This window comes from Xenopus tropicalis, chromosome 2 (genome assembly GCF_000004195.4).
Source record: "Xenopus tropicalis strain Nigerian chromosome 2, UCB_Xtro_10.0, whole genome shotgun sequence".
Lineage (NCBI taxonomy): Eukaryota > Metazoa > Chordata > Amphibia > Anura > Pipidae > Xenopus > Xenopus tropicalis.
In genome coordinates, this window is record NC_030678.2 from 149,939,043 (window position 1) to 149,965,940 (window position 26,898).

At 42.3% G+C, this 26,898-nt stretch overlaps 1 protein-coding gene across 1 annotated transcript in view; it reads left to right on the top strand.

The window, feature by feature from the left end:
* Positions 1-85: 85 nt before the first annotated feature.
* Positions 86-26,898, top strand: part of wdfy2 (WD repeat and FYVE domain containing 2) — a 32,542-nt gene continuing 5,729 nt past the window's right edge. The window contains exons 1-8 of the mRNA XM_002936724.5: positions 86-411; positions 11,627-11,694; positions 15,933-16,006; positions 20,566-20,620; positions 21,655-21,805; positions 23,552-23,664; positions 24,751-24,877; positions 26,601-26,706. Of these exons, the coding sequence (XP_002936770.1) occupies positions 275-411; positions 11,627-11,694; positions 15,933-16,006; positions 20,566-20,620; positions 21,655-21,805; positions 23,552-23,664; positions 24,751-24,877; positions 26,601-26,706 (831 nt within the window). The 5' untranslated portion in view covers positions 86-274. The remainder of the gene's footprint in view (positions 412-11,626; positions 11,695-15,932; positions 16,007-20,565; positions 20,621-21,654; positions 21,806-23,551; positions 23,665-24,750; positions 24,878-26,600; positions 26,707-26,898) is intronic.

A 26,898-nucleotide genomic window follows, 5' to 3' on the forward strand; every position in this document is an offset into this window, starting at 1 on the left:
GGGAGTGGGAGCAGCCAGACCCCGCCCAGCCCTCCTTCTTAGTGATCACTTGTCCCCCCATACATGCGCCGAACCTCCCCAGCCAGCCAATGAAAGGGCGCCATTGCGGAGCCAGCCTAGCAGGGGGCGTTCCCAGAAGTGACGCTTGCGCTCAGCTGCCAGAGGGCGATCAGTGCTGCGGCTGGTACAGCGAGTGGGCAGCAGCTTGTGGCTCTCCCGGAGGCTGCAGCTCCGCCTTACGGTAACCCTGCTCCGGCAAAGCCCCGCTGCGGGGATGGCAGCTGAGATCCACCCCAAGCCTCTGACTCGCAAACCCGTCCTGCTGAGCAAGGTGGAGGGCTCGCAGGACGTGGTGAATATGGCAGTGATAGTGCCCAAGGAGGACGGGCTCATCAGCGTCTCTGAGGACAGGTAAGTCGCTGCCTAGTGGAGCTCTGTGCCGAGTAGCAAGTTTTCCCATGCCGGGGCCCCTCTCCTGCAGGCCCTCCAGTTGTTCTACATCTGCAACTCCCAGCCACTCTGTTCCAGACGTGCAGCGATCTGTGTGCAGGGGATGGTGGGAGATGTAGTTCTTTAACAGCAGTGCGAATCCTTAGTGTGATCCATTTACTTTCTTTTAGTGTTCTTCCCAGCTCCTAATTCCTACACCCATTCCCTTACAGTAGCACCAGCAGTCCCTTGGCACCTACCTGTGTAATAAAGCACAGACTGCCAGGTCTGCCTTCTGACTCCTTCAGAACAGCAGTGCCTGTAGCATTGTGGGTAATAATGTACAGGGGGCCAATGTCATATACAGATACAGAGATGATGACAGAAAGAAACCTCTGTTATGTTCCTTAGCTCCTAATGCTATTGGCATCGAACATGGTTTTCAGCAGCCAGGTGACATCTGTACCAGTATCATTTGCTTATGTTTAACCCCCAGCACCCACTCATACCTGAAAGAGGCGGGTCCTGAAAGTTGTAGTTTAACAACAGCTAAAGGATAAAAGCCACCCCCCCCCACAAAGGCTTACATTGCAAGCAATTGTGCCCTGTACCTGACAGGTCCTGAAACAGTGATCAATTAGTAAAGGAGGGTGCTTGGGTTGCAGCGCTGCCACCTTGTAATGCTAGAGCGCTGGCACCGGCTATTGAGCAGGGCCCTACTGTATAATTCATCAGGTTTGTTAACTCTTCCTGCTCCCACTTGTGTAAATGCATGCAGAATGCACAGAAGGGTTGTGCGTCCTAAATGATGACTTTACATTAAAATATATTCCATGCAATAGGTGTGTAGGGAGCTGCGAATTTAACTCTGCTCATCTCTCCAAGTAGAACTACTGTATCGCAAACTGCTAATCTGTTATCTACAATGCAAGTACGGGCCCTGCAGCCATGCTGGAACTTGGTTACATTGTAGCTTATTTATAAACAATAACAGGCTACCAGTATAGTATATATAAAGGGACATTGCATTTTTGTTTTTGAATCACTATTGACAAATAAAATATGGTGCTTGAGCTAAACGTGGGCTAAAACCTAGTTGTCCTTTTATGATTGGGGACTTTTTAATTGAAGCATAACATTAAAAGGCACATTCCCTTTACTTTTTAGGGCAATCGAAAAAGATTGAGAATATTTTTTAAACATTTATCTGCCCTTTAAAGTCATAGAAAAAAACGTCTCCCTCTATGGCAGTGGTACAATTTCAGGAGCTTTTGCATGTGATTTTTAGTAGCTCAGGACGCAGTGACAAAATTCCTTAATTTTAGGCAGCGCGGTGGCTCAGGGGGTAGCACTCCTGCCTTGCAGCGCTGACTTCAATCCCAGCCGCACTATGTGCAAGGAGTTTGTATGTTCTCCATGTGGGTTGCCTCCCAGACTCCCAAAATATACAGGCAGGTTAACTGGCTTCTGATTAAAAGTGTGTGTGATAGGGCCCTAAAGTTGGGGATCTTCATCATAGTACAAAAATGAAGAACTGCAGATTTACATAGAATGCCTTATGTGTAAAACTTCAAGTTAATTTGAAAGTTTAATTAATCCAACTTTTACCAACTACTGGAAGCCAGGTTGTTTGGGAATCCTGTTAGGGAGTGTAGTTGAGTAACAGCGAGACATTAGGCTTGTGTGCCAATATGGCATGGCATGCTGCCCAGTAGGTGTCGGAATTAAAACATTGTCTCCACTGTCACAGAGAACCTTTTCATAAGGCTCTGCCGACACTTTACAGCCAGAAGCGCCTGAACTCCCTTATGCAACCTTTCTTTTTGCTTCTATGTAAAGACAGAAGTTCCACAAACCTCACATGACTTGTTAGGATTCTACAGCAGTCTGGTCTCATCTTTGCTAGAGGCTGACAAACTGAAATCAAGGAAAGTTCCATTTCTGTCAAGAGGGTAAATAAATCACCCCCAGAAGTTAAATGGAGACCAAAAAAAAAAATGTAATTACAGGTATGGTACCTGTTATACAGAATGCTTGTTTTTTTTGGATAAGTCATTCCATAATTTGGATCTTTATACCTTGTCTATTAAAAAATCATTTAAACATTAAATAAACCCAACAGGATTGTTTTGCCTCCAATAAGGATTAATAATATTGTAGTTGAGATGCCGTATCTCTGCAGCTCAGGTCCTGACACTGTGTAGCAAAAGCCAAATGATTAGGGCAGTGGCACACGGGGAGATTAGTCGCCCGCGATAAATCTTCGCTACCGCAGGCGACTAATCTCCCTGCCATGCCATCCCACCGGTGGGATGGCATATCCATTGATATGATTTCCCAAAGTCGCCCACAGTTTCCTGTAGCTCCTCAGCTATATCTGGTGGGGAGTGGAAGAGAGCCATCCCATGTATTATGCCCGTGCATCTATGCTCACGCTTCAATTACTGTATCAGGAATGTCTGCATTCTGTAGTTAAAGCAATATGGATATCTAGGACTATCAATTTCAGTTGTAACCATGGTAGCCAATCATCTATTAGCTTTTACTAGTATGGCACAGATAGATAAATGAAAACAGACATCTGGTTGGTTGCTAAGATTCCATGTAGCTGTATAACACAATTTCCCAGCACTTCATTCATTTTGTGTACAGTTGGGCACTGAGTCACTTGGTTGATCTGACCGTTGAGTGTCCATGGACTGTTTCCCTCTCCTTCCTACATTCAGACACGTACAAATAGTACATGGAAATGACTAAGCACAACCTAATGTATTTTTTCTCACCACATTTTGTTGAGCATTGGGGAAAAACATAAATTTACTTATCTCTGGTCATCAAGTTAGAGTTCCTGTTTCAGTGGTCTCTTCTGCTACAGAATAGATTTCTAGATCTTTCTATTTTAGTGCATTGCAAGTGGATTTTACTTAAACAGGGGAGAAGCATTGATTCAGCTTTGCTTGAATTCAGCTAGTGTTGTTATGGTGGGGGTTTAGTATTCTGCAAGCACTACTTACACTCACCGGCTTAGTTACATAGGGTCATGCCAGGTTACTACTGCTTCCCATTTAATCCTTGTCCAGAAATAAACCGGTTAGTAGTAGTGGAAGCTTCTGTAACTCTTAGGGCTCTAGAGCTCACTCTTCATAGCAAATAACTGAGTGGTTTAGAATTTGATTATTTTATTGCTTAAAGGGGACCTGTCACCATAAGAATGATTTCAAATCCTTTTCTTTCTGTTGTGCTAGTCAGGCAAAATAAACTTCACTTATTCTATGCAAATGATTTAAATCTTGTTTTCTTAAGTCTTGAAATTCCGATCATTGCAAGCAGACAGGTGCCATTTTGTGGGCGTAATGTGTTCAGACCTGTCAGTTGTTCTGTACATTCAGGAGTCACCCATGATACAGGGGAATGTAACAGGGAGTTCTCTGGATTAATGGGGCATGTCCATAAATCACTTAGATTTGTATACACGGAGCATTACACCTATGTCTGTATTGTGCATTTATATGAACAATATAAATATTAGTCAGTGCTACTTGCATTTAGCTATACAGGCTTTCATTGTTTGCTATGGGGCATAAGAGGCCGCTGGCCCCACAGAAAATATTTCTAACCAGCTACAGGTAGCTGCTACTAAGTGGTGCCTAATTGTAGCTAGGGCAGTGCTTCCTTGTCTCGTATAGACATTTTGTTTGATTATTTTATTAAATTAATACTGTTATTCCTTGGGAATATTCTGTGTAACACAATTTAGAGACACGGCTTAGTCTGAGGCGGGATTTGCGCACCATGGAGCCCACTGCTGCTGCTGGGAGTTCATAGGGAAAGTGGCACTGAGGCTTTTGCTTAGTACAGGTATGGGACCCATTATCCAGAATGCAGATAAGGGGTCTTTCCATAAATCAGATCTCCTAGCTTATGTCTGCTGATAAAATTATTTAAACAGTTTTTAAACGCAATAGGATTGTTTTGCCTCCAACAAGGATTAATTATATATTAGTTGGGATCAAGTACAAGGTACTGTTTTAATATTACAGAGATAAAGGAAACCATTTTTAAAAATGTGAATTATCTGATTAAAATGGAGCCTATGGCAGATGGCCTTTCCGTAATTTGGAATTTTTTGGATAATGGGTTTCCAGATAAGGGGGCCATTTTAGTGTCCATTTTGCACCTTTATTGGGGCTTCTACATTTGGCACAATTAGATTCAGCCACAGCCAAAATATACCTTGTGCTTGTAGGCCTTAGAGTACAGTATTGTATTAGCCTTTGTCTTTTAGGGTGATGGAGTTCGGGGTGCATAAGTTGGCACCTAGTGACATGGGCAGCCTATATTCCTTCTGTGTAGTCGCACGGAGTACTTTAGGAAGCTGTTGCTGTGCATTTCAACTGCCGCATCTGTTGGGTAAGCAGGGCTTTCTCCGGCAAGGTCACATGTATGCGTGGGCATTTAACCATTTCCCTCCTCCCTGTATTACAAGGTTACTGTAAGCGAAAGGCTAGTGTTCTCTAATGCTTTGTCAGCCGGATGTATTTTGCAGCTTTAGGAAAGGCCAGCAGAAGGTGCAGCCCTGCAAAATATGAGAAGTGACTTATTTCTCCTTAATGCTAATCATTCCCGGTTATGGCACTAATGGCACAGTTGGCTTCCACTGAGTGCGGGGTTGTAGCTATATGGCAGCTGGGTTTGTTTGGCCTGGTGCAGCAGAAAACATTGTGATCAATGTGATTATAAAAGTGATTAGAGCGCATCCGCCTTACTGACATCTTCAGCTTGGAATGTCAGAAATAAGACACTTGCAAAACTAATTCTATTTTGTTTTTTATTTATTTTTTTTTACCCTGTCTGTCATCTGAGTGACCCTTTATGGCCTCCGCTTAAACTTTTTATTATTTAGTCCAATTTATATGTGCCCTTGCTCCTGTGTGCTTTGGTTCACCATTGTAGCCCTACTTCTTTTAGGTGCTGATGTTCATAGGAGCTCTCATACTAGGTTTGGTGCAGCGGTGCTGCAGTGGTATTGTAAAATAGTAAGATATCCATCAATACCCATCAATACCCTCCATGACCTCAAACAAGTCATGTGATGCAGAGGTGACATCTAATATTCTCATTTAAAAGGGGTGTTCACCCTAAAATTAACTTTTACTACAGCATAAACATTATGATATTCTGAGACAATTTGCAGCTGGTTTTCATTTTTTAATTTTTAGTTTATAAATTATTTAGTGTTTTGTTTAGCAGCCCTCCAGTTTGAAATGTGAGGCGCTATATGGTTGTTAGGATCTTGTTTACCTTAGTAACCAGGCAGTGGGTTGCATAGAGAGAGAGAAACTGCCAGCGTATCGCCATGGTGTTTATAAATTCATTTTGGTGAAACCACAGATAAAGAAAACCTGATTTCAGAAGATAAGTGCAAGTGCCCATCGCACACACAGAGCTATTGCTGCTATGGATTCTCCTTTCCCAGTCTGTGCTAACAATGTGGCTATTCAGAGTGCTTGGAGCCTAATGCAGCTAATCCGTGCCACCAGCCGCCACTATGTCATTATAATCTGCCTGGCAGGAAAATGTTGCACTTGGAATATAAAGGCATTTGTGTGAACTGTTGTCTTAACATTTATTAACTATAATTATGAAATGATGCACAGTGTGGTAAGAAAAGGGATGTAAGTTTGCCTTTGTATATGAAGAGCTCTCCAGGCAAATCTCCTTTTAACTGTATATTCCCTTAGACCAGAGGTCCCCAACCTTTTTACCCATGAGCCACATTCAAATGTAAAAGGAGTTGGGGAGCAACATAAGCATGAAAAATGTTCCAGGGGTGCAAAATATGGGCTATTATTGGCTATTTGGTAGTCCCTATGTGGACTGATAGCCTTAAGGAGGTTCTGTTTGGCAGTACATCTGGTTTATACGCATCTAGACCTTGCCTCCAAGCCAGGAATTAAAAAATATGCACCTGCTATGAGGCCACTGGTTGGGGATCACTGCCTTAGACAGGTAAGTAAAAAGCTATAACTTATTAGCAAAGCTTTCCTTTTTCCCTGAACGGAGGTGCACTGCTAGTTTTTTTCTCATCATGTTCTAGTGGCCATAAAGGTGCTGCTCTGTGTATATCTATGGAGTGGCATGGCGAGACAGTTAGCATTTCTGCCATGTTGCCTTTTTGGTTCTGACCAGGATATTATTTGAATACAAATAAATTGCACCCAATATATACAGGTGGGTATGTAAAGGGCATAGTGTGCAGATTTATTCCGCAGCTCTTTACTGAGATTATGCATTACACACTATGGTTGGTTTTATTAGGAGCTAATTAACCTGCCTTTATGTTCTTGGTGTGTGGGAGGAAACCTACCCAGAAATGGGAGGAACATACAAACTCCTTACAGATAGCCCTGGCTGGAATCAAGCCTCTGCCTCTGGCGGACAGGCAAAGCTAACCTCTGCACCACCATGCCCAGCACTTGGCATTGTAGGTATAAACTCTTTAATAAATATGCCCTATAGTGTCCACCGAGGGTGTAAAGCTTGTCGGTTGATGGAATGCTTGGCATGACCATTATGCAGAGTTTATATACACACAAACGCAGCATTTAAATTAGAATAGGGCAGGGTCACAGGCTGATAGAAAAGGTAATGATTAAATCCTGCTTTGTCACTGACCCTTGCAACCATAGAGCATAATGCTAAAAAATAGGTTTACCAAGTCTAGTTGGTAAACATTGCCTTTAACACATATTTTTGAAACTGTAGTGCATAGCTGATCAACTAAAGGCCTGCAGGATGGATGTGGACCCCCAAATGCTTTTTATGGCCCCCAGCCTCCTTAAAGGCTCCATAGACTTCACTGTATGACACCATTATTTTAATTGAATCCGGTCCTCAAAGATGCTCTATGAGAAGTAATCGGACCACTACATTGACTCAGTTGGAGGGCACTGCTGTTGAGCTCCCCAGTGTCATTGCCTTCTGCCCTTTCCAGGCGTGGGGATGTTTTCCAGTACTTATGACTGTATACTTAGTCCCAGTGCACAATAGAGAAGCACAGAATGTGAATCACTGTTCTTCCCTTGAAAACAGTAATCATAGAATGTGTGTGATATAAGATACAAATTGCATTGCTAAGTAACAGTTGTTGTGTACAGCGATAGATAGATAATATAACTGGCTCGCAGTGGTTTCAGAAGGCTCTAACTGTCCTTAAAGTACATCTCAGGCAATATAGTGAATAAGGACTACAGCAAGAGTTTAGCTTTAGAAGAAATTTGATGGGGTGACTTAAGCTGGCCATACACTAAAAGATCCATTTATTTGGTGAGGTCTCCAAACCAGCATATCTTTCCCCAATGTGCCAACCTTGAGCTGGGTGATATCAGATCACATTGATGGGATGCAGGATGTCTGGCTGAGGATTACATTAACAAACCAATGTGCTTCTCACCTTAACTGGATTTTTAAACCTGCCTGATCGACATCTGTCTGATTTTCAGCCGGCTATGGGTTGGATACACCAATCAGAGGGCCCCACTAGCCAATAAGCTGCCAACGCCATTATGGGGCATGAAGGCCACGTGTGCCAATACTGGAATCATTTTGCAGTGTTCATTAAAAGTCAGAACAAAGCCAATACCGCTATCAAAGATTACAGTGTCATCCAGCATCAAGCTTTTAAACCCTAACAAGTCCATAAAACTTTAAGTCTCTGGAAGGCTTTATGGGTTTAACAAGAATGTAGAATCTGCAGCATGGGCTGCCAGGGACTAGACTAGCACACAATGTAGGTTCTTTGGTCTGCTTTCCAATTCAAGTAATGAAGAAAAGCATTTTGCTTAGCAACACGTGGTGATGGTAGGAAAACTAACTGCTTCATTCTAAGAGGCAAAGAGTTGTGCATTCGCCTGCAATGTGCAGGGCAAAGTGGAAAAAGGGGGCAGTTTGTAAATGAGCCTTTTTGTTTTTTAAACATGAAATCATTTTGCCATGGAAACCAAAAGTTCTTAGTAAAAATATTTCAGCAGGTCATAATGGGGAGGATTAGATGGGTATGTAATTTATATATTTCAAAGGATCGTGTTTCTCTACATTAGGGATACAGAAAATATGGTTACAAGCAGACTGCTGGGTATTGGATCTTGTTAAGCATTGTAGGTGTTTCTATAGTCTCAAATTAAGTGGACTAACTCTTTAATTGTCTTGTTATATGACCAGATTCTTGGTTAAACCCCTGACAACATTTGTCTCTAATCAGTGGGCAGTTTCAGATATGGGGCAAAATGGGGCTAATTCGATAGTCTGGCCCCAGGGCCAAACGATCAAATTACAGTAGGGGCCTCCAGACCGAGGACTGCATTAACAAGCTGATCTGATGGGGAAAATCAAACCTGCCTGATCGACACCTGGCTCCCCCTTCCCTGGGGGATTGTGCCAAATTAGTCTAAAGGACACACTATACCAATGGTCGCAGTGTATGCCTTTATTCAATTTATGCCATAAATGTGCCCTTCCATATGTTCTTGAACCAAGAACTTCTTTACTGAGTCTAGTGAATGTTTTGGCCCCTAAAAACTGCCAAGTAGGCTGTTACTGTGCTTTGCCCAGAGAACTGTAGCTATGGGATGGATGGGATCTGCCTTACCAACCCTTCTCATTTGGACTAGGTTGGTTAATTCAGTGCTGGAACTGTAAGTGACATAACTGGTCAGTAATATTCTACATGACTTTAAGAATAAACAACATAGAACAACATAGAATTCATCTCAATTGTCTATTCCTATTCTGAGACCTGTAGTTAAAACTGCTCATGGGTTGGGTTGCCACCTTGCTGGAAAATAGAAGGATACAGGAATGCAGTTATTATTATATAGCAAAGGTGGCAACCCAACTCATGGGGTCAGGGTAATAACTTCCATTCATGGTACACAGACTGGCAATATAAGGTAAGACTGTCACCATTCTGGCAAGCGTTTATGGGCAGAAAAACTTCTACAGTACAGAGGTCTTCTCCTACAGTTATTTGGTTCCACCTAGGGAGCAATTAAACAGGGCAACATTTGATTTCTTATAGAGTTAGAGTTTCTTTGAATGGTAACTCCTTCCCAGCCCCAAGAGGTTACGCTCCTTGGCTTTAAAGGTAAATTCACCAAGTTCTTAATGGTTTCCTGTGACCCAAATAAATCACAAATCTTCATTTTCCTGCAAACCTGCTTCATGCGAGGATGTGGGGCACCAGAACAGAGCTACTAGGAACCGGCAATTCTGCTTAAGGTCTTGTTAGAGTTTGGCAAGTAATTTTTTTTTCCTTTCTTTTCCGCTGATAGATTGTAAACCCTTGGGCACAAAGTACAACATACATGTATAGCATATTAGTTAACACTGTCTGGGACAAACATAGTTAATGAAGGTGTGCCAGGCACAATTCTTACTTCTCCCAAGTGTCCGGTGGAGATGATTTATTTACCCTATGGTCTTCATGCAATATTAATTATTCTGTTTAGTCAGCAGGATAAGACAAGGATTTTTTTTTTTGTAATGTGCGTAAGGTTGATGTAGGCCCACAATCTGTTGGTGTGAATCTCAGACTTTTCAAGTGCCAGTTTGAGGTCTCAAAGTTGTTCAGGCCTCCCTTAGATATTATCGTGTCAGCCATTTAACAAGAATAGGATACAAGAATATCTAGGACAACAGAACAAATCAGGGATCTAAGATTTTATGAAAATTGTTTAGTTAGATGAAACAGAGTTTTACATGTGAGCTTCTTTATGCAATATATTGTTTGGGGTATAGTTTTAAATGTGAAGGAAAGGCATTTTGGCATTTTAACCACAATAGTGCAAGCTAGAATGCTATATTTATTCTGTAGAAAGCTTACCTGAGTTAACATCCCTAGAATCCCCTCGGTTTGTATAAGATAGCAGCTGCCATTTTATCTTGATCTCACTAAGTTCCGTGCTGCAGCTCTGGCTGCTGGTAGCTCAGATTACAGCAGAGAGGGGATGGGGAGAGAGCAGAATGGTGGGGGAGAGAGCTGCGCAGACTCATGCCATGGATTTATGACTATATTTACTTAGACCTTTCTGATAAAGCTTACTTGGTTTTAACCTTTCCTTCTCCTTTTCCTTTGTTGCTTGTTTGTTCCTAAGAAGATAACAAGGACTTTCTTAAAGCGGACCTGTCACCTTAAGAAATAATTTCAAATTGTTTTCTGTTGTGTTTGGCAAGCAAAATAAACTTTACTTACACTGTATAAATTATTTTAATTTTATTTTCTTCATCCTTGGAATTCACAGCAATTGCAGCAAGCAGGCAGGGGCCATTTTGTGGACACTGTTATCAAAGCAGGCATTGAATCCTGCCAAAATCTTGTTTCTGTGCCAGTATGGGGGGACCTGATACCCATGTCCATGCACTGGTTACAAAATTACATGGTGAGGAGGGAGGGGGAATGTGAGGAGGGCAACAACATCTAAGAAGTTCTGAATTGAAAGTGAAAGTAACTGTCTGCCCCACCTCTATGCCTAAGGCATAGAGGCGGGGCAGGCATTATATGATTGACAGCTGGGATTTTAAAATGCTTTTATAATGGGTATGGATGTGGTAATAAAAAAATTATTTTGGGTTTCATGTTTAATTTGAAAAGGACTTTTATTATACAACTTTTTATGTCTGGGTGACAGGTCCACTTTAAGTCTCCTGCACTAGCTGTTCCCTGCACTGTTGGAGTTTATGGTGCTACCCATAGGAAAAACACATAGTACAGAGAGGGTAGCTGCCAACTACAGAGCAGTTTCACACTTCTTGAGGCTCTCTGATCAGCGTGGGCAGTGTGGTTTTGCACAACAGCATATTTGTGTTGCAGAGAAACCCCACCTTGTTTGTTGCAAAACACACACTGCACACTGTTGCGTAACAGAGGGAAGGCCAAGTCTGTCTCCAATCAACTGTTCAATTCCAGTGCATTTAAAGAAATAATATATACACTTGAACGACTTTAGTCGTTTTATGATATAAAACCCCCCAGCCTGTGACCTTGTGTGTTTATATGGTTACAAACCTCCTCCATGAACTCCAATATCCTTGTAATACGCAGCCCCATGACACGACATTACCACGATGAACAGAATTGTATCTGTTTATAATTTAATTCAACTGGAAAATAAATGATGCAACCTCTCTGTGATTGTTTCAGAACAGTGCGGGTTTGGATGAAGAGGGACAGCGGACAGTTCTGGCCGAGCATTTTCCATGCAATGCCAGGTGAGTGTTGCCTTTGCTCTGTTCTTGGCCGGCATCAACCAAACTTATTCCATTTCAGGGATTGCCTTCCCATGCTGTTCATTACAGCCAGTCCCTCTTTCAAAACTACTCCCAGATTGCTATGGTAATTTGGGCCCTAGCAACCAGATAGATAAATAAAAAGTGAAATAATTAAAACAATACAAATAATAAATACCAATTGCAAATGATCTCAGAATAGCACTCTGTACAACATACTTAAAGTTAATTTAAAGGTAAACAACCCCTTTAATGAGATAGCTATCTGACTTAGCATCCCAGCTTGCTGATTATACACTTGCATGTAAGATTATGCACATAAACCGCAAGCGGGGACACTACATGTAATTTGCCTGCTGGTGTCCTAGAATGGCTGTGCCTTCCAGTGTAGGCAGCATTGCACTGGTGGGGGGCAATCTTTTCGAAAAATAGTATCTTTTCTATTAGCCTGCACCTCCAGTGGGGGAAACAATTTTGCCATGATAGGGGCCCTTTAAGAAGAGCTAGAGATGGAGCACAGACTCATGTACACGGCTGGGCTGCTTTGTTTGCTCTGTAGAGTGTTGTTTCCTGGCAACATTCATTGTGATTGCTACAGGAACAGACAATTATGTTCATCCATAACATTTATAGGGGAATGTGTAATAACTGCAGTATCAGGAATACAAACGCAGGGAAATGACTTACAGGAATTGAGACAAAGATTGCAAATAGTCCTGCGTGTTCTGGGTGCCCACATCATGCAACATTGGCACAAAATAAGATGGAAATCCTTAAAAATCACAGGCCACAAAGACCAGGTATATAAGTTGGGGTACAATGTTCATTGTGGGACAGGCTATGGTATGAGCGGTACAGGGTTTGTACGACGCTACTAAAAGTATATTATTGTCCTACACAGTGTCGGACTGGCCCACCAGGATACTAGGAAAACTCCAATTGGGCCCAGGTGTCAGCGGGCCCTCCTGCTCCTGACCATTTGGCCTGTTTCACGGTCATTTCCTTTTTCTGAATGAAGAAAAAGAGAAATAAATGGAAAAATAGATGTTGCATGTAAATAAGATACTTGAAGAATAAAGAGGTTGGGGCAGGAAAGGAGGAAAAATAGTTTGGAGAGTGGTCCCATGGTTTGGGTTTTCTGGTGGGCCCCTTGTGTCCCAGTCCGACACTGGTTCTACTCCACACAGAATGGACAGAAGATCCTAAACTACAAAAGGGCATGCTGGGAACTGAGAGGGGATATGCAGAGAGGGGAAGAAGAATATAAGGCCTTGAAAGAGAGAGAAGTAGGATCTGTATCTCTATGTGCTACCAGGCAGGATGTCAGTTTCCCTGGGGGGAATAGAGCAAAAGGCTGGGGATATGCAGAGAGGGAGAGGATGCAGGCAGATTGTATGGTGGTGGAATCCAGGAAACCAATGAGTAACACAATCCCGTCCCCTAGTGTGGGCTGATAGAGAGATATCAGATTTGTGTAACTCCTACGCATGTGAGGGATAAGACATTTGGTCACATTGGTTGCAGATGGAGCTCGTCCCCTTACAGTTTAGTTCAGGCTTTTTTCCTCCCCTCTTTAGGATAGGATAACAAACAGGGGCTGTTTAGGTTAAAAGGACAATATGAATAAATATAAATTATATATATTTGCCTGGAAATAGTGTGTAATATAAGATTATGGGTGAAATGATTCACTTACCGTTTCAATATGTTAGCCACTGTTGGGAAACACAGGGAAACCTCCCTACATAGGCTGATGCTGCTTTGTGCCAACCCACTGTCTGGGCTGAGACACGTAGGAGCAACTTCCCCAAGCCGACTTCAGTCTTCCCATGATCCCGGGCAGCCCCTCTGAGATCTAGGCATTTGAGGGCATTTTAAGAGAGAAGTTGACCTCATACACTTATTAAGATGCTTTAGGAACTTTTGCAGAAGAAAGGTAACAATGCACATAAAACCCTACAATATAGAAGTGCACAGTAGCAAAAATGCCAAATGGAAGCTGAAGGCTTCAGTGTTTATGAAACAGCCCTGACATTCATGGCTTCCCCTATACAATCATCTTTTTGTTTTCTATTACTTGTGATATTGGGTTTGGCCATCATAATTATAATTACCTTTATACTGTACTCCTTATTTCAAATGTTATGACACATAAATCCGTGTTTACCAGCCAACATTTCTTCCTCAATGTCACAAAGACTCATTGTAAGAGTGCCTGTGTGGAAACAAAGCCAGGTACTTGTCAGTTAGTACCTCTGCAGTGGGGGCAGTTTTTATTAGGAATCAGTAAACGCATGGCTAGTAACAGCCAGCAACCCACAGGATTGGGCCCACACTGGCAATCTGTGAATTTTGGCTTCTGAGCTGCTGTAAGATTCCTATATACAGTCACTATTTATTGGGTTGGTGGGGGGGCAGTTTGGACTATGCACTTTACATGCCAGGGCCTGTTTTGAATCCCAGTCTGGGCCTGCTCAGGAGCACTACTGCACTTATTGGTATTCCTATATCTGGTGTAGAATTTTAAAATAATACGCTGGATAAGCAAGAATGAACCGCTTGGTATGAAAGTGGCCATACAATTAAATGGGGTTGCCAAAGAGCAGATCTCAACTACAGGAATACAGGCCATCAGGGAGAGAAGCATCAACAAGCTGATGGTTTCTTCACCTTCTGGGATTTTTAAACCCACCAGATAAATATCTGGCCAATTTTCACCAGACACCTCCTTAGCTCTGCCCACAGATTTACAATATAGGGTCCCTTGGGCTTTTCCCTTAAAACTCATGGTCAAAATATAGGGCCAGGCAGATACAGCCCTGAACTGCACAATATTAAAGAGGATTCACAGGTAACCTCTTACACCTACTCTAACTAGTTAACCTAGTTAGAGACAATAGGACAATAACCAAAAGGACTGTACAGTGCATGGTGTAACCCAAATTGGTATAATCAGAAAAGCTCTAAACACCTTGTGGTACAAGCTCAAAGATTTCTAGGCACAAAGTTGTAAATAGGAGCCTCTGGTTCTGCATACAGAATGTGCCGTGTTTAAATAACAAAAGCCTGCAATCGCTTCAGGAGCCAATGGTGTTGGTACTTTTCCGGTAAAACACAGTCTATAGCTCTAAGAAATCCCTCCTTCCCAGCCACTCTCTTACTTACCCAGCACAAGCCTCCAGGGAACGGGGACACGAATGGGGGGGGCAGGTGGAGGGAGGATCTGGTAGGTGCCTGTTAAGCCATTGCCATAAAGAATTAGATACATAAAACTATGTTCAAGTCCAGTTTAATTAAGACCCTTCAATTAATATTTTTAAGAACAAAGCCTCTTAGCTGACTAAGTAGGCTGACAGTGCTACCCAAATGTCATCCAGCACCTCACTACCTCCTACCCAATTCAAAGGTACCCCCATCAACTGTGCTTAAAATAACGAATCTATACCCACTTATAGATCAACACAGAGTGGCGCTATTAGGTAAGTAGTATTGGGGCCCTCCTGCTGCAGACTAAAATATTTGTAGAATGCAATTGAGCAGTGAGGGAAAAGGGCCATTCACAGCTCACTTTCTACTGTTACTGAGCCAAAGATGCAAATGTACAGAGCAAATGAATGCATTCCTCTATGTTGGAGACCTGTTTATGGCAGTGCATGGCGCGCAGCTCTATGGCACGCAGCTCTATGGCGCGCAGCTCTATGGCGCGCAGCTCTATGGCGCGCAGCTCTATGGCGCGCAGCTCTATGGCGCGCAGCTCTATGGCGCGCAGCTCTATGGCGCGCAGCTCTATGGCGCGCAGCTCTATGGCCCGCAGCTCTATGGCGCGCAGCTCTATGGCGCGCAGCTCTATGGCGCGCAGCTCTATGGCCCACAGCTCTATGGCCCACAGCTCAATGGCCCACAGCTCTATGGCGCACAGCTCTATGGCCCACAGCTCTATGGCGCGCAGCTCTATGGCGCACAGCTCTATGGCCCACAGCTCTATGGCGCACAGCTCTATGGCGCGCAGCTCTATGGCGCACAGCTCTATGGCGCACAGCTCTATGGCGCACAGCTCTATGGCGCACAGCTCTATGGCGCACAGCTCTATGGCACACAGCTCTATGGCACACAGCTCTTCATTTCAGCAGCAGCAAATAGGACGGGTCTCACTAACCCTGGGGCTCTTCTTAACAACCCATGTCGTGCTATTGGCCCTCTCTTGTTTTCTTGTCTTCCAGCTCCATGTTGTTGCATGTGTTTTAACCCTGAAACCAGAAGGCTAACTGTGGGATTGGACAATGGCACAATCTCCGTAAGTACGCCTATAAATCCATTGCATGTCAACCTATTCCTCTTTCTAATCCAGGTTTATTGTAAAAGAAAAATATGCAGAGTTAAAGTACAGGTATGGGATCCCTTATCCGGAAAACCCGTTATCTAGAAAGTTCTGAATTATGGAAAGGCTATCTCCCATAGACTCCATTATAAGCAAATAATTCAAATTTTAAAAAATGATTCCCTTTTCTCTGTAATAATAAAACAGAACCTTGTACTTGATCCCAACTAAGATAGAATTAATCCTTATTGGCGGCAACAAACCTAATGGGTTTATTCAATATTTAAATGATTTTTAGCAGACTTAAGTTATGGAGATCCAAATTACAGAAAGATCCCTTATCCAGAAAACCTCAGGTCCTGAGCATTCTGGATAACAGGTCCCATACCTGTAATACCAATGCAACATATCTGTAAACTGTGTGCCCTAGAGAACTCCAGCTCCCAGGCGGCTGGCACAATGCATTGCTGTTCCTGTGACAATCCCATGGCCGCTGTAGTGACTGCTTCTGGCTTGGGCCTGCCAGTGCTTACTGAATGGCGTTATTTAAAGGCCTGTGGGCTGCTCAGCTATTTGCCCTTTTGTTCAGGGAGTTCTTGCCAGTTGTTAAGGGTTTTAGCACTTCCACTTTAAACTGGCAGATGCCAGGGAACCAGGAATGCAAGGAATGTTGTACAGAAATAATGATTGAATGTGCCTTTAATTGTGACTCTAATATATACAATCTAATATGTATTTGCTTTTTTTTTATCAGTACTAGAATTTCTTCTTTAGGCTTGTGCTTGCAATAACGAGTCTGTAACCATTGTTGCACATCAGCCATACACAGCCGGCTACCCTTTAGGTGGCCATACACGCACCGATAATATCGTACGAAACCTCGTTTTGTACGATATTCGGTGCGTGTATGGTATGTCGGCGAGTCGACCGATATCACAGGAAGCTGCTGATATCGGCCGACTCGCCGATCGGACCAGTTTGAAAATTTTGATCGGGCACCATAGAAGGCGCCTGACCAAAATCTCCCTTCAGCGCTGAATCGACAGAAGGAGGTAGAAATCCTATTGTTTCTACCTCCTTACCTGCCGATTCAGCCCTGAATGGTGTGTGGCGGATCTGACGATGTTTCGCCACGTGTATGGCCAGCTTTTAGCTACTGCTGAGCTACAGCACAGGGTGGTGCCATTAGTACCTTTAGTACTATACAAATGCGGTCATTTCCAACAGTAATTTCCCTGCAGTAAAACTCCATTTGTTAAAGGAACTTGCATCAAAATGCGCTCCTTGTTCTTCTGTATAATTACGCTTGGTGCCGCTCAGTCCTTTCACAAATGTATAGTAAGATTTGACCATACATTTAGTTTCACTGGAAAAAAACAAACTTTTTTGGGGAAAAAATGCCTTTTTGCATGCGAAAAACTCAGAAACCTTCCAATTAAGCATTTCTTTAATTTTTTGGCAACACAAAATGGCCAGTTTTCTTCATTAATATATATTACCCATAGGGTCCATTGAGATATTCTGGTGACCCAACAGATTGGTCTGACGTTGAATCCAGCAATATTGTTCTGTTTGGGCTTGTGGTTCATTTCTTCACCGGGAAATAACAGTCTGACAGTTTTTGTGCCCATCATAAGTCACTTGCCTTGGGTGGGAGACAGCGTTTGGCTGGAGCACAGAGCCCCTGGTTAGGGAACAACAAAGTGAGTGATTAGAATGCACAGGATCCCTTTGCATGATCAGACACAGGCAGCACTGCATGTAGCTCCCTATACTGGGGGTTTTCACGTCACAATTTCAGGTCCAAATCCGCTTGTGACTCTTCCCATATACAGTAGTTTTCATAAAGGTCGGCTGCCTAGAAGCAGAGTGAGCGAGTGCGTTGGGAATGTGACCTCTACCTATAATGCTTCCCTTTGCCTTGTTAATATTTAATGTATTGCTCTAAAATGTTTACTGCTACAGCAGCACAATGTATTATATATACTCCTCATAGTGTTTCCCCAAACTGTCCCTGAATTGCAATATTGTAACCAGGAAGAACAGTAAAGACCTTACAAACAGTTACTTACAGAATGGGGGCACACAGCAATGCGTTCCTCTCTGGGTGGGTGTCTGCTCCCTCTAAAAGCATTTTCTTGCCAAATTCTTTGGCTGAAATAAATGGGTTAAGCACCCGTGCAATATCATTTGTGTGCGACTCCTGTTGACCTGCTCATATTCTATGCCAAGCATATAGGGAGATAACACTGCAGTTGGCCATTTATTTACCCTTTGCACAGTGTGCTGTGCCCATGCTGTTAGGGCCATGACACACGGGGAGACTAGTGTCACTGCCCTTAGACACCCCCCCCCCCAGTTATTGTAATCATTTACCTGATACCCCGGCTGGTTCTCCTGTTTGCAGAAAACTGCCCCACTCCGGAGTACATGGGAGCAGGCAAGCTTGTGCCCTGGGGAATAATAATAGAGTGTGGGAACAGCATATCCATTTCAAACACAGCAAGGGACACATTGCAGTCCCTATAGAGTATATACAACCTTGCGCGTCCTTTGTTTTAGTGAAATTCCAGCCAACATGATGACCTATAATTTGCATTGAATAGGCAAAGGCCATACTTGGAACAAATTCTATGGGTAATAACAGTTTATAACCCATTATTACAGTCTTTGGACAAATTATTTAGGGCTTTCGACTGTGCTTATATTTCTGTGTATCTGTGACTGCTCTTTATTTGCCCCCATGCACTTCTCTTTCCTGTTCAGTAATTACTGCTGACCAGTTTCCATGTCAGGCTCAGCATTTCTACAGGACAGGACAGAAAGCTGGGAAAAAGATTTTGCAACCAGTCCTCTATTTTTTTTTATATGTTGCACCAGGCATCAGTTTGGAAATAAGAAAATAAGAAAAACAATCATTGATGTTATTCTGTTTTTGAGGCGGTGGGGGGTGACTACAGGGACCAGATAGCATTTTTACATTAAGGCTAGAAAGAGACAGACTAAGCAGGACTATATCTACCATAAATATATAGCCCCTAAAGCTACAGGCACAGGCTAGCTAGGACCGTTGCTTTTGGGGAGCAGCCCACGGGTGCCCCCCCCAGTCTGATATTTGGATACTTGCCACTAAAAAAAGCCAAAAAACCCCAACCAGAAACAGTGCAAAGTAGAAATACCCCATAAATGTACGTTTGTGTTTGTCCCTGAAAGCCATGCATCAGTGTTACTATGGCAGCGAGTTAGTCGCCTACGATAGATCTCTGTTAATCGCTCTGAAATGCCTTTCCACTGGCAACAATACGGGTAGCCGGTGAACAAGCCTACACATCACTATGGCTTTCCCATGTCGCACTAAGTTTCCTCCTGCAGGCAACTTCACGTGACTTCGAAAAGCGACGCATAGGCTTTTTCACCGGAGACTGCTATTGTTGGAGTGATTAGCAGAGAGCTATTGCTCTGTGGGACATTAGCCTAACCCTTCTGCATAGTGGACTTCTGCTAAAATATCCACCAAAACAGTCACAACACAGGGGATGGGTGGGGTTTTGTTTACACGGAGCCCATTATCTCTCTTAAAGGACCAGTAACACCAAAAAATGAAAGTGTATAAAAGTAACTAAAATATAATGTGCTGCTGCCCTGCACTGGTAAAAGTTGTGTGTTTAATTCAGAAAGTCTACTATAATTTATATAAATAAGCTGCTATGTAGCCATGGGGGCAGCCATTCAAAGGAGAAAAGGCACAGGCACTTAGCAGATAACAGATAAAACACTATTGTATTCTACAGAACTTATCTGTTATCTGCTATGTATCCTGTGCCTTTTCTCCTTTTTTCCAGCTTGAATGGCTGCCCCCATGGCTACACAGCAGCTTATTATATAAATTATAGTAGTGTTACTGTAGCAAACACACCAGTTTTACCAGTGCAGGGCAACAGTGCATTATATTTTTATTACTTTAAAGCTCTTTCATTTTTTAGTGTTACTGTTCCTTTAACTGATTGCAGGAAGTGGTGAGTATAAAAACAAAACAATGATCCGTCAGGGCTTTTTTTTAATTAAAAAAAAATAAGCATAAACTATTCTATTTTGCAATATTTAATTTTTTTTATATTTTTCATGTTGAAAAAAAAGGTATACTTTCTCATTGTGTCCTTCCTTTTTTTTTTTTTTTTTTTTTTAGAGCAACAGCTCTGTCATGCTTTATGGCTAAGCTTCTACCTGTCTTTTATAAGAGAGGCTTCCCCACAACCAGCCAGTATTCTACAGTATATGAAAATTACTGTTCAAATTACCCTGGAATTAATTACCAGTTTGATAAGGAATCTTAGTAAGGCAAAGGAAACACCCTCACAGCATGTGTAATACTTTATAGAAATGAGATTGCAGGGATGCAATGGGCACAGTAACTTCCCATGGGTATAAGGACTATGACATGGCTGTTAGGCAGCAGGGATGTGCATTGGGGATGCATATATTGGTGCATATATTTATGTTAAAGACATGACCATTAATGTTTTCATTTCTTTTAGGAATTTATTTTGTCAGAAGATTATAACAAAATGAACCCAGGAAAAAACTACACTGGTAAGAGTCACACTCGCACCCAGTCATATACTCAGATTGTAAGCTCTACGGGGCAGGGACCTCCTTCCTACTGTGTCTCTTACCACATGGCACTTATATATATATATATATATGTATTTATTGTATTTATTTATTATATCACTCGTCCTCCCTGTGTGTAATTTTGTATTCTTTAAGATTGTACAGCGCTGCGTACCCTTGTGGCGCTTTATAAATAAAGTTATACATACATACATACATATACACAATATGACTATGCCTAGGTTATACATAACCCAAATATTCCTTTAAAGGGGTTGTTCACTTCTGTATTAAATTGTATGATGTAGAGAGTCTCATTCTGAGACAATTGTCAGTTGGTCTTCATTTTTTTTAATGTTATGGTTTTTGAATTATTTAGCATTTGTTCAGCCAATCTCAGGTTTGGAATTTCAGTAGCTATCTGGTTGTTAGGGTCCAAACTACCCTAGCAACCAGGCAGTGATTTTAATTCAAAATATGAATGAATAGAAGAGGATTTGAATGAAAAGATTTGTAGCCATAACACCTCACTGAGCAATTATTTATAGGCTGTCAGGGTCAGTGACCCCCATTTAAAAGCATAAAAAATGTCAGAAGGAGGCATTTAATTAAGACTATTAAATAAAAAATTAAGGCCAATTGAAAAGTTGCTAAGAATTTGCCATTTGTTACACATTAAAAAATTACTTGAAGGTGAACTACTCCTTTAATGGGATGTTATTGTGATCATTCTGATTAATGCAAACTACAAAATCTAACTATGCATATATGTATCCACCTTATAGGCTGATTGGGGTTTTCTTGTTGTTACTGGACCTTATTGCAGCAGTTACAGTGGTATTTAGGGTACTCAGTGTTATAGAGGTATGAGGTAGATAATGTACCCCATTCTGTAACCTATAAGAATATTAGTTAGGGTGTAGTTTAGTGCCATAATGGAAATGACAAGGCTATAGGGATAAAGATGGCTGCAGCATAGGCGCCTCTGACTAGTTCTTACTGTGTATGTACAGCTCACCAGGGCAGAGTAACAATGGTTCTGTTTGTGCTGGAGATGGAATGGTTACTGAGCACCGGTCAGGACAAACTCTTCGCGTGGCACTGCTCCGAGACCGGGGAGCGACTGGGGAACTATCGCACTGCTGCCTGCGCCTCCTGCCTACAGTATCCTTTCCGGGAGCCTTTATATCCCTTGGTACCGACTGACTGCAGGCTTCAAACTATGGCCACCCCATGTAGCCTAATTGTATTTATGTGACATTATCTGTTGAGTTATGATTTATATTTGCAGAAACACTTTGATATACCAGAACTGCACTTTACTGTTCAGAGAAAGACCTAAAAGAAAACCTGTATAAAAGCATTTAATAGACACAGAAGTTGTACCTGGTGCTTCTGCCCCCAAGTTCTACATTGTCTCTGTTTAACATCAGCTGCACAGTGTTTTATAGTAAGGGTAGTGGGACATGGGGTCACTTTGATGGCAAAAATGCTGGGTCAACTGGCAGCTTCTACCTTACAACCCAATGGCAAAGCACCATCTATGGCAGACACCTGTATGTCCCAAGTGATACCCAATCCAAGTGCCTGCTGCCACACCTAGTTACTGTTCACTTTAATGTGGAGATACTTTCAGTTGGCATAATCACTGGGAGGGGGGTTTGGCAATTTGTCTTGTACCTCCAGTGATTATAATCTCTTACCTCACACCCCTGGCTGGCACTTCTCTTGGCAGGGTGCCAATCTAGTAAGCGCCACACAGCCATCTGGTTTCTTGTCCCAGGGATCCCTTAATCAGCACTGGGCTGTGGCTGTGCCCATGGATCCGGGCAGCAAAGGATCCGGGCAGCAAAGTATCCCTGGGACAAATGAGAAGATGGCAGCATGGGGCCCACTAGAATAGTATCATAGGCCAGCATGTGTTTGCCACCCCCCCCCACGATTAAACCCTTTCATTTAACAAGATATTGTCATTTTCCACCAGAGGAACAAATCAGAGGTTGTAGGTTTAAGGTACTAATACTAAGTAAGCCATTGATTGACTGAATATGCTGTGTCCCCCAGTGTAACTTGTACTAACGCTCAAAGGTTTTTCTCTGTTCATTAAATCATAAATAGAAAAAGCCAGGATCGAAAGAGCTAATACAATTGTTGTGAATTGAGAGGTCGGTGAGAAGCCAGCTAAACACAGAACGTTAATAATAGATCTCATTGCTATTAATGAAAGAGCAAGAAAAAGAAAAGTAATGTAGTGTAGAATAAGTGCGTCAGTGTTCAACAGGCGGGACAGCAGGGAGCAGCAAACACGGAGCTATGAGCAACAAACCAGGGTATGGCAAGGGGCAAATGGTAATAATGAACAACTTTAGGGGATCAACGGGCAAGATACAACTCTTCTGTAAGTTCCTTACCAGAGTGTGTCATATAGAATAGTTGCTCAATGAAGATCATTACCTGAGATCAATATACAAAACATGGCAAGATGTGGGCTCCTCTTATGACTTTAGTCTCTCACATAAATGATTGGATACATATTCTATAGTTGTGCCCATCATTGTGTTAACATGCGGCTTCTAGGGTTGAGGAAGTGATCAGGTGTAGGGTAAGTTAAACTTACAAAAATAAAAACCAGGGGTAGAAAATTGTATGGGCCATAGCTCCCCTGGCCCCCTTGGTTTTGATGCTTTTGTGCTTTCCCATACACCGGCTTCTTTTCCCCCTCCAATACCAGATTGTTAAGCCAAAAACAAATTCCTGTTTTCCCAGTAATGCAACTTGGAGGCTGGAAAGGCCCCCCAACTGCCCATACTGGTGCTGGGGTGCTGGTGCTTTGCCCTGCGACTGTGTGGCATCCTGGGCATACCTAGTGGTACCCACCTGTGTTTATGCCTCTTAACACTTTCCTGATAGATTTGATGTGGAGACAAGGCATGCGTTTGTTGGGGACCAATCTGGACAGGTTACCATCCTTAAACTTGAACAAGATAACTGTAGCCTTATCACAACCTTCAAGGGACACACGGGTAAGGTGGCACTGGCCCCAGCATATTCATTATAATCCCCCCTGTGCTATGTGTGTTTTTTATTTGACAAAATCACAGAGAACCACTAATAATGGCCATGTATGAGCCATATGATTGATGTGTTCCCTGCCCGGAGCATCCTGACCAATATCTACATTTAGTGACAAATTGTTGCTTCATTGGTGATTTGCCTGCCAGTGCATGCTGCATGAGTAAGGGAAGGGGAGCCCAAGCAATGGAACAATAAAAAGGTGGCCATATTGTGTTTGGCCTCTTGTACCATATCTGTCCGTTCAGGATCCGGATGCAGTACAGCATTGGCCAGTGTATGGTCACCTTTAGATTGGCCTTTCCTTTAGCATATACAGGTATGGAGCCTGTTTTCCGGAATGCTTGGGAGCTGGGGTTTTTCCATAAATTGGATCTCTATGCCTTAAAGGGGTGGTTCACCTTTACAGTAATTTTTAGTATGTTATAGATGTCCAACTTCATTGTTTATTTTTTATAGTTTTAAAATTATTTGCCTTCCGCTTCAGCGACAGCCAAAAAGTATTGCTTTGTGAGCTCACAAATCTATTATTATTATTACTTATCTCCTTATTCAGCCCCTTTCCTATTCATTTTCCAGTCTCTCATTTAAACCACTGCCTGGTTGCCAAGTTAAATAAGGTCATAGCAACCCAGTTGCTGCTAAAATTCCAAACTGGAGAGCTGCTGAACAAAGCGCTAAATAACCACAAAAAATGACAACCAATTGCAAATTGTCGCAGAATATCATTGTCTACATCATATACTTAAAGTTAATTTGAACTTGAACAACCCCTTTAAGTCAACTAAAAACAGTAGGATTGCTTTGCCTGCCATAAGGATTAATTATATCTTAGCTGGAATCCAGAACATGATACTGTTTTATTATTACAGAGAATTTGTTTGATAAAAATTAAGTGTATGGGAGATGGCCTTCCCATAATTAATATAAATATATGATCCGGCCATGCCCGGCTGTATAAACCCTGCTTTGTATGTGGCCCTGTGTTTGCTGCGGTGTGAGTGGAAGGAATGAGCGCTCCTGTGCTTGCGTTGCAGCTGGAGTCACGTCGCTGTGCTGGGATCCTGTACAAAGGCTGCTCTTTTCTGGGAGCTCCGACCATTCCATCATCATATGGGACATTGGGGGGCGCAAAGGAACCGCGCTGGAACTTCAGGGCCACAAGTAAGTGAGATGAAAACCACCATGTGTAGTTAGACCAATGTTGTTGGATGAGGGAAGCCCTTTTGGGGTTGCTAGGAGCTGTACAGACAGTACAACATGCAGTGCATCCTGGGATTTGCTATGTGTGTGTGCATATCCCCTAGGGGAGCCGGTAATGCCCTAGCGGAAGCCCTTTAATGGCTGTCGCTTAGGAACCAATGTGCCAGCAACTATTTCTATCCTACTGTATTGCTCCTTCTGTACTTAGTGCCTCTAATCATACATTCTCTCCCTACATGAATGACAATATCATGCTGTCACACAATAGTCATTTTATTTGTCATTACCAGTGGCCTCCTGGCTGCTACATAATATGATTAATGCCAATGAAATTCATAGGGAAGAAAGATAAAAATAAAGCAAAGCCTGTCTTGTTTCCTACAAAAAGTAAGCAACCATAGTCCTGCACTAAAATAGGGCTATTAAGCCTGTGGCCATTGTAATTCTGTTGCACTGTATTTCCCAGCATTCCTGCCTAAATGCTATTATTTTAGGCATTAAATGTATTCTGCCATGTTTTTTTATATATAAAAAAGGGAGGGATTGTTCCACATTTTCCTGTTGACACAACAGACTTCCTTGCTACCAACATCAAACACAGGTTTGCAGTAGATCCCTTTCCTAGCTGGGCTGCCTTTTTACCCACATCCTTGGTGTTACCTGTGCAATTTTATCATTGCTATTGTAATAGCAGCTGTGTTCGTACTTTGTCCCTCACTGTGAATAATACCTGTACGTTATATTTTATTATTGTGTACCTTTGTGTAGCTGGAAGCCAAGTTAAAGGGATACAGTATTGTGATTGTTTTATTTCCTTTCTGATAAACAGAAGAAGCTCTGTGTTGCTTGTGGTGTTTTTATGGCAGGGATGTTACACACTCTTAGTATCAGTGTCTCAAAAGGCAAAGCTTTTTGTCTGAAAGGCTCATTAATATTGACTATACTGCTGCTTTTCAGTGTATATATCTGTGACTATTATAATGTTTAGATTAAATGATATACAGTAAGAAGCTTAAGGTGGCCATACACGGGCAGATTTCAACTGCTGGTTGACGGATGTGTCTACCCGACCGAAACTTGGCCAGATCTCGAACAGGCAGGTTTGATTTTCTGTCGGATTGGGGACTGCATCAGCTCGATGTGGTCCTCGGTCCAACTGCACTTATACCTGCTGTTGTAAATTGAATTAACCTGATATCGCTAACCTTAGGTGGGCATATTGGGAGAAGATCTGCTCATTTGGTGACCTTCCCAAACAAGTGGATCTTACCGTGTATGGCCACCTTTAGGCAGAATAATCCAAAGCATCGTCCTTGTAAAGTACATTATATAAATTGGAAATGTGCAAGCTCCCTAATGAAACAAAGTAACACAATAACACTTGTGTGCAAAAAAATAAATTGATTATAAAACATGATGACAGTGGCCTCTGTTTACATTGAGTATATTGTCTATAAATCATCGTCACAAGCGTGAGAAACTATAAGCTGTCCTAAATCATTGATTTTCATATAATACACTCAGAAAAAGGGTAGAACCTCACAAACTTTCCGTGTGTGTGTGATCCATGCAGGCCCAGACCATGCCTACCTTTGCTTGATCCTGTTCCCATTGGGCAGCTCAATGGCTAAGCTTTGACATGTTTCCCAGTAGTTGTTCTAACCTGTAACAACTTTTGTCACAGTGATAAAGTCCAGTCAATCAGCTATGCACATCACACGAGGCAGCTCATTTCGTGCAGCGCAGATGGCGGGATCGTAGTCTGGAATATGGATGTGGAACGACAGGAGGTACGTTTACGTTTGTGTTTTTTTCTTGCATGCATTTTAATAAATATAATGTGTAGCTTCATAGGTAATTATGTATTCCCTTGCATACAATATATAAGGATATTATTGGTCCCAAAGGGGATACATGATAACATCATATATGTTTGTATATCATATTTGTGTAACATCATGAAAATTTGTCCCCATTTAGTA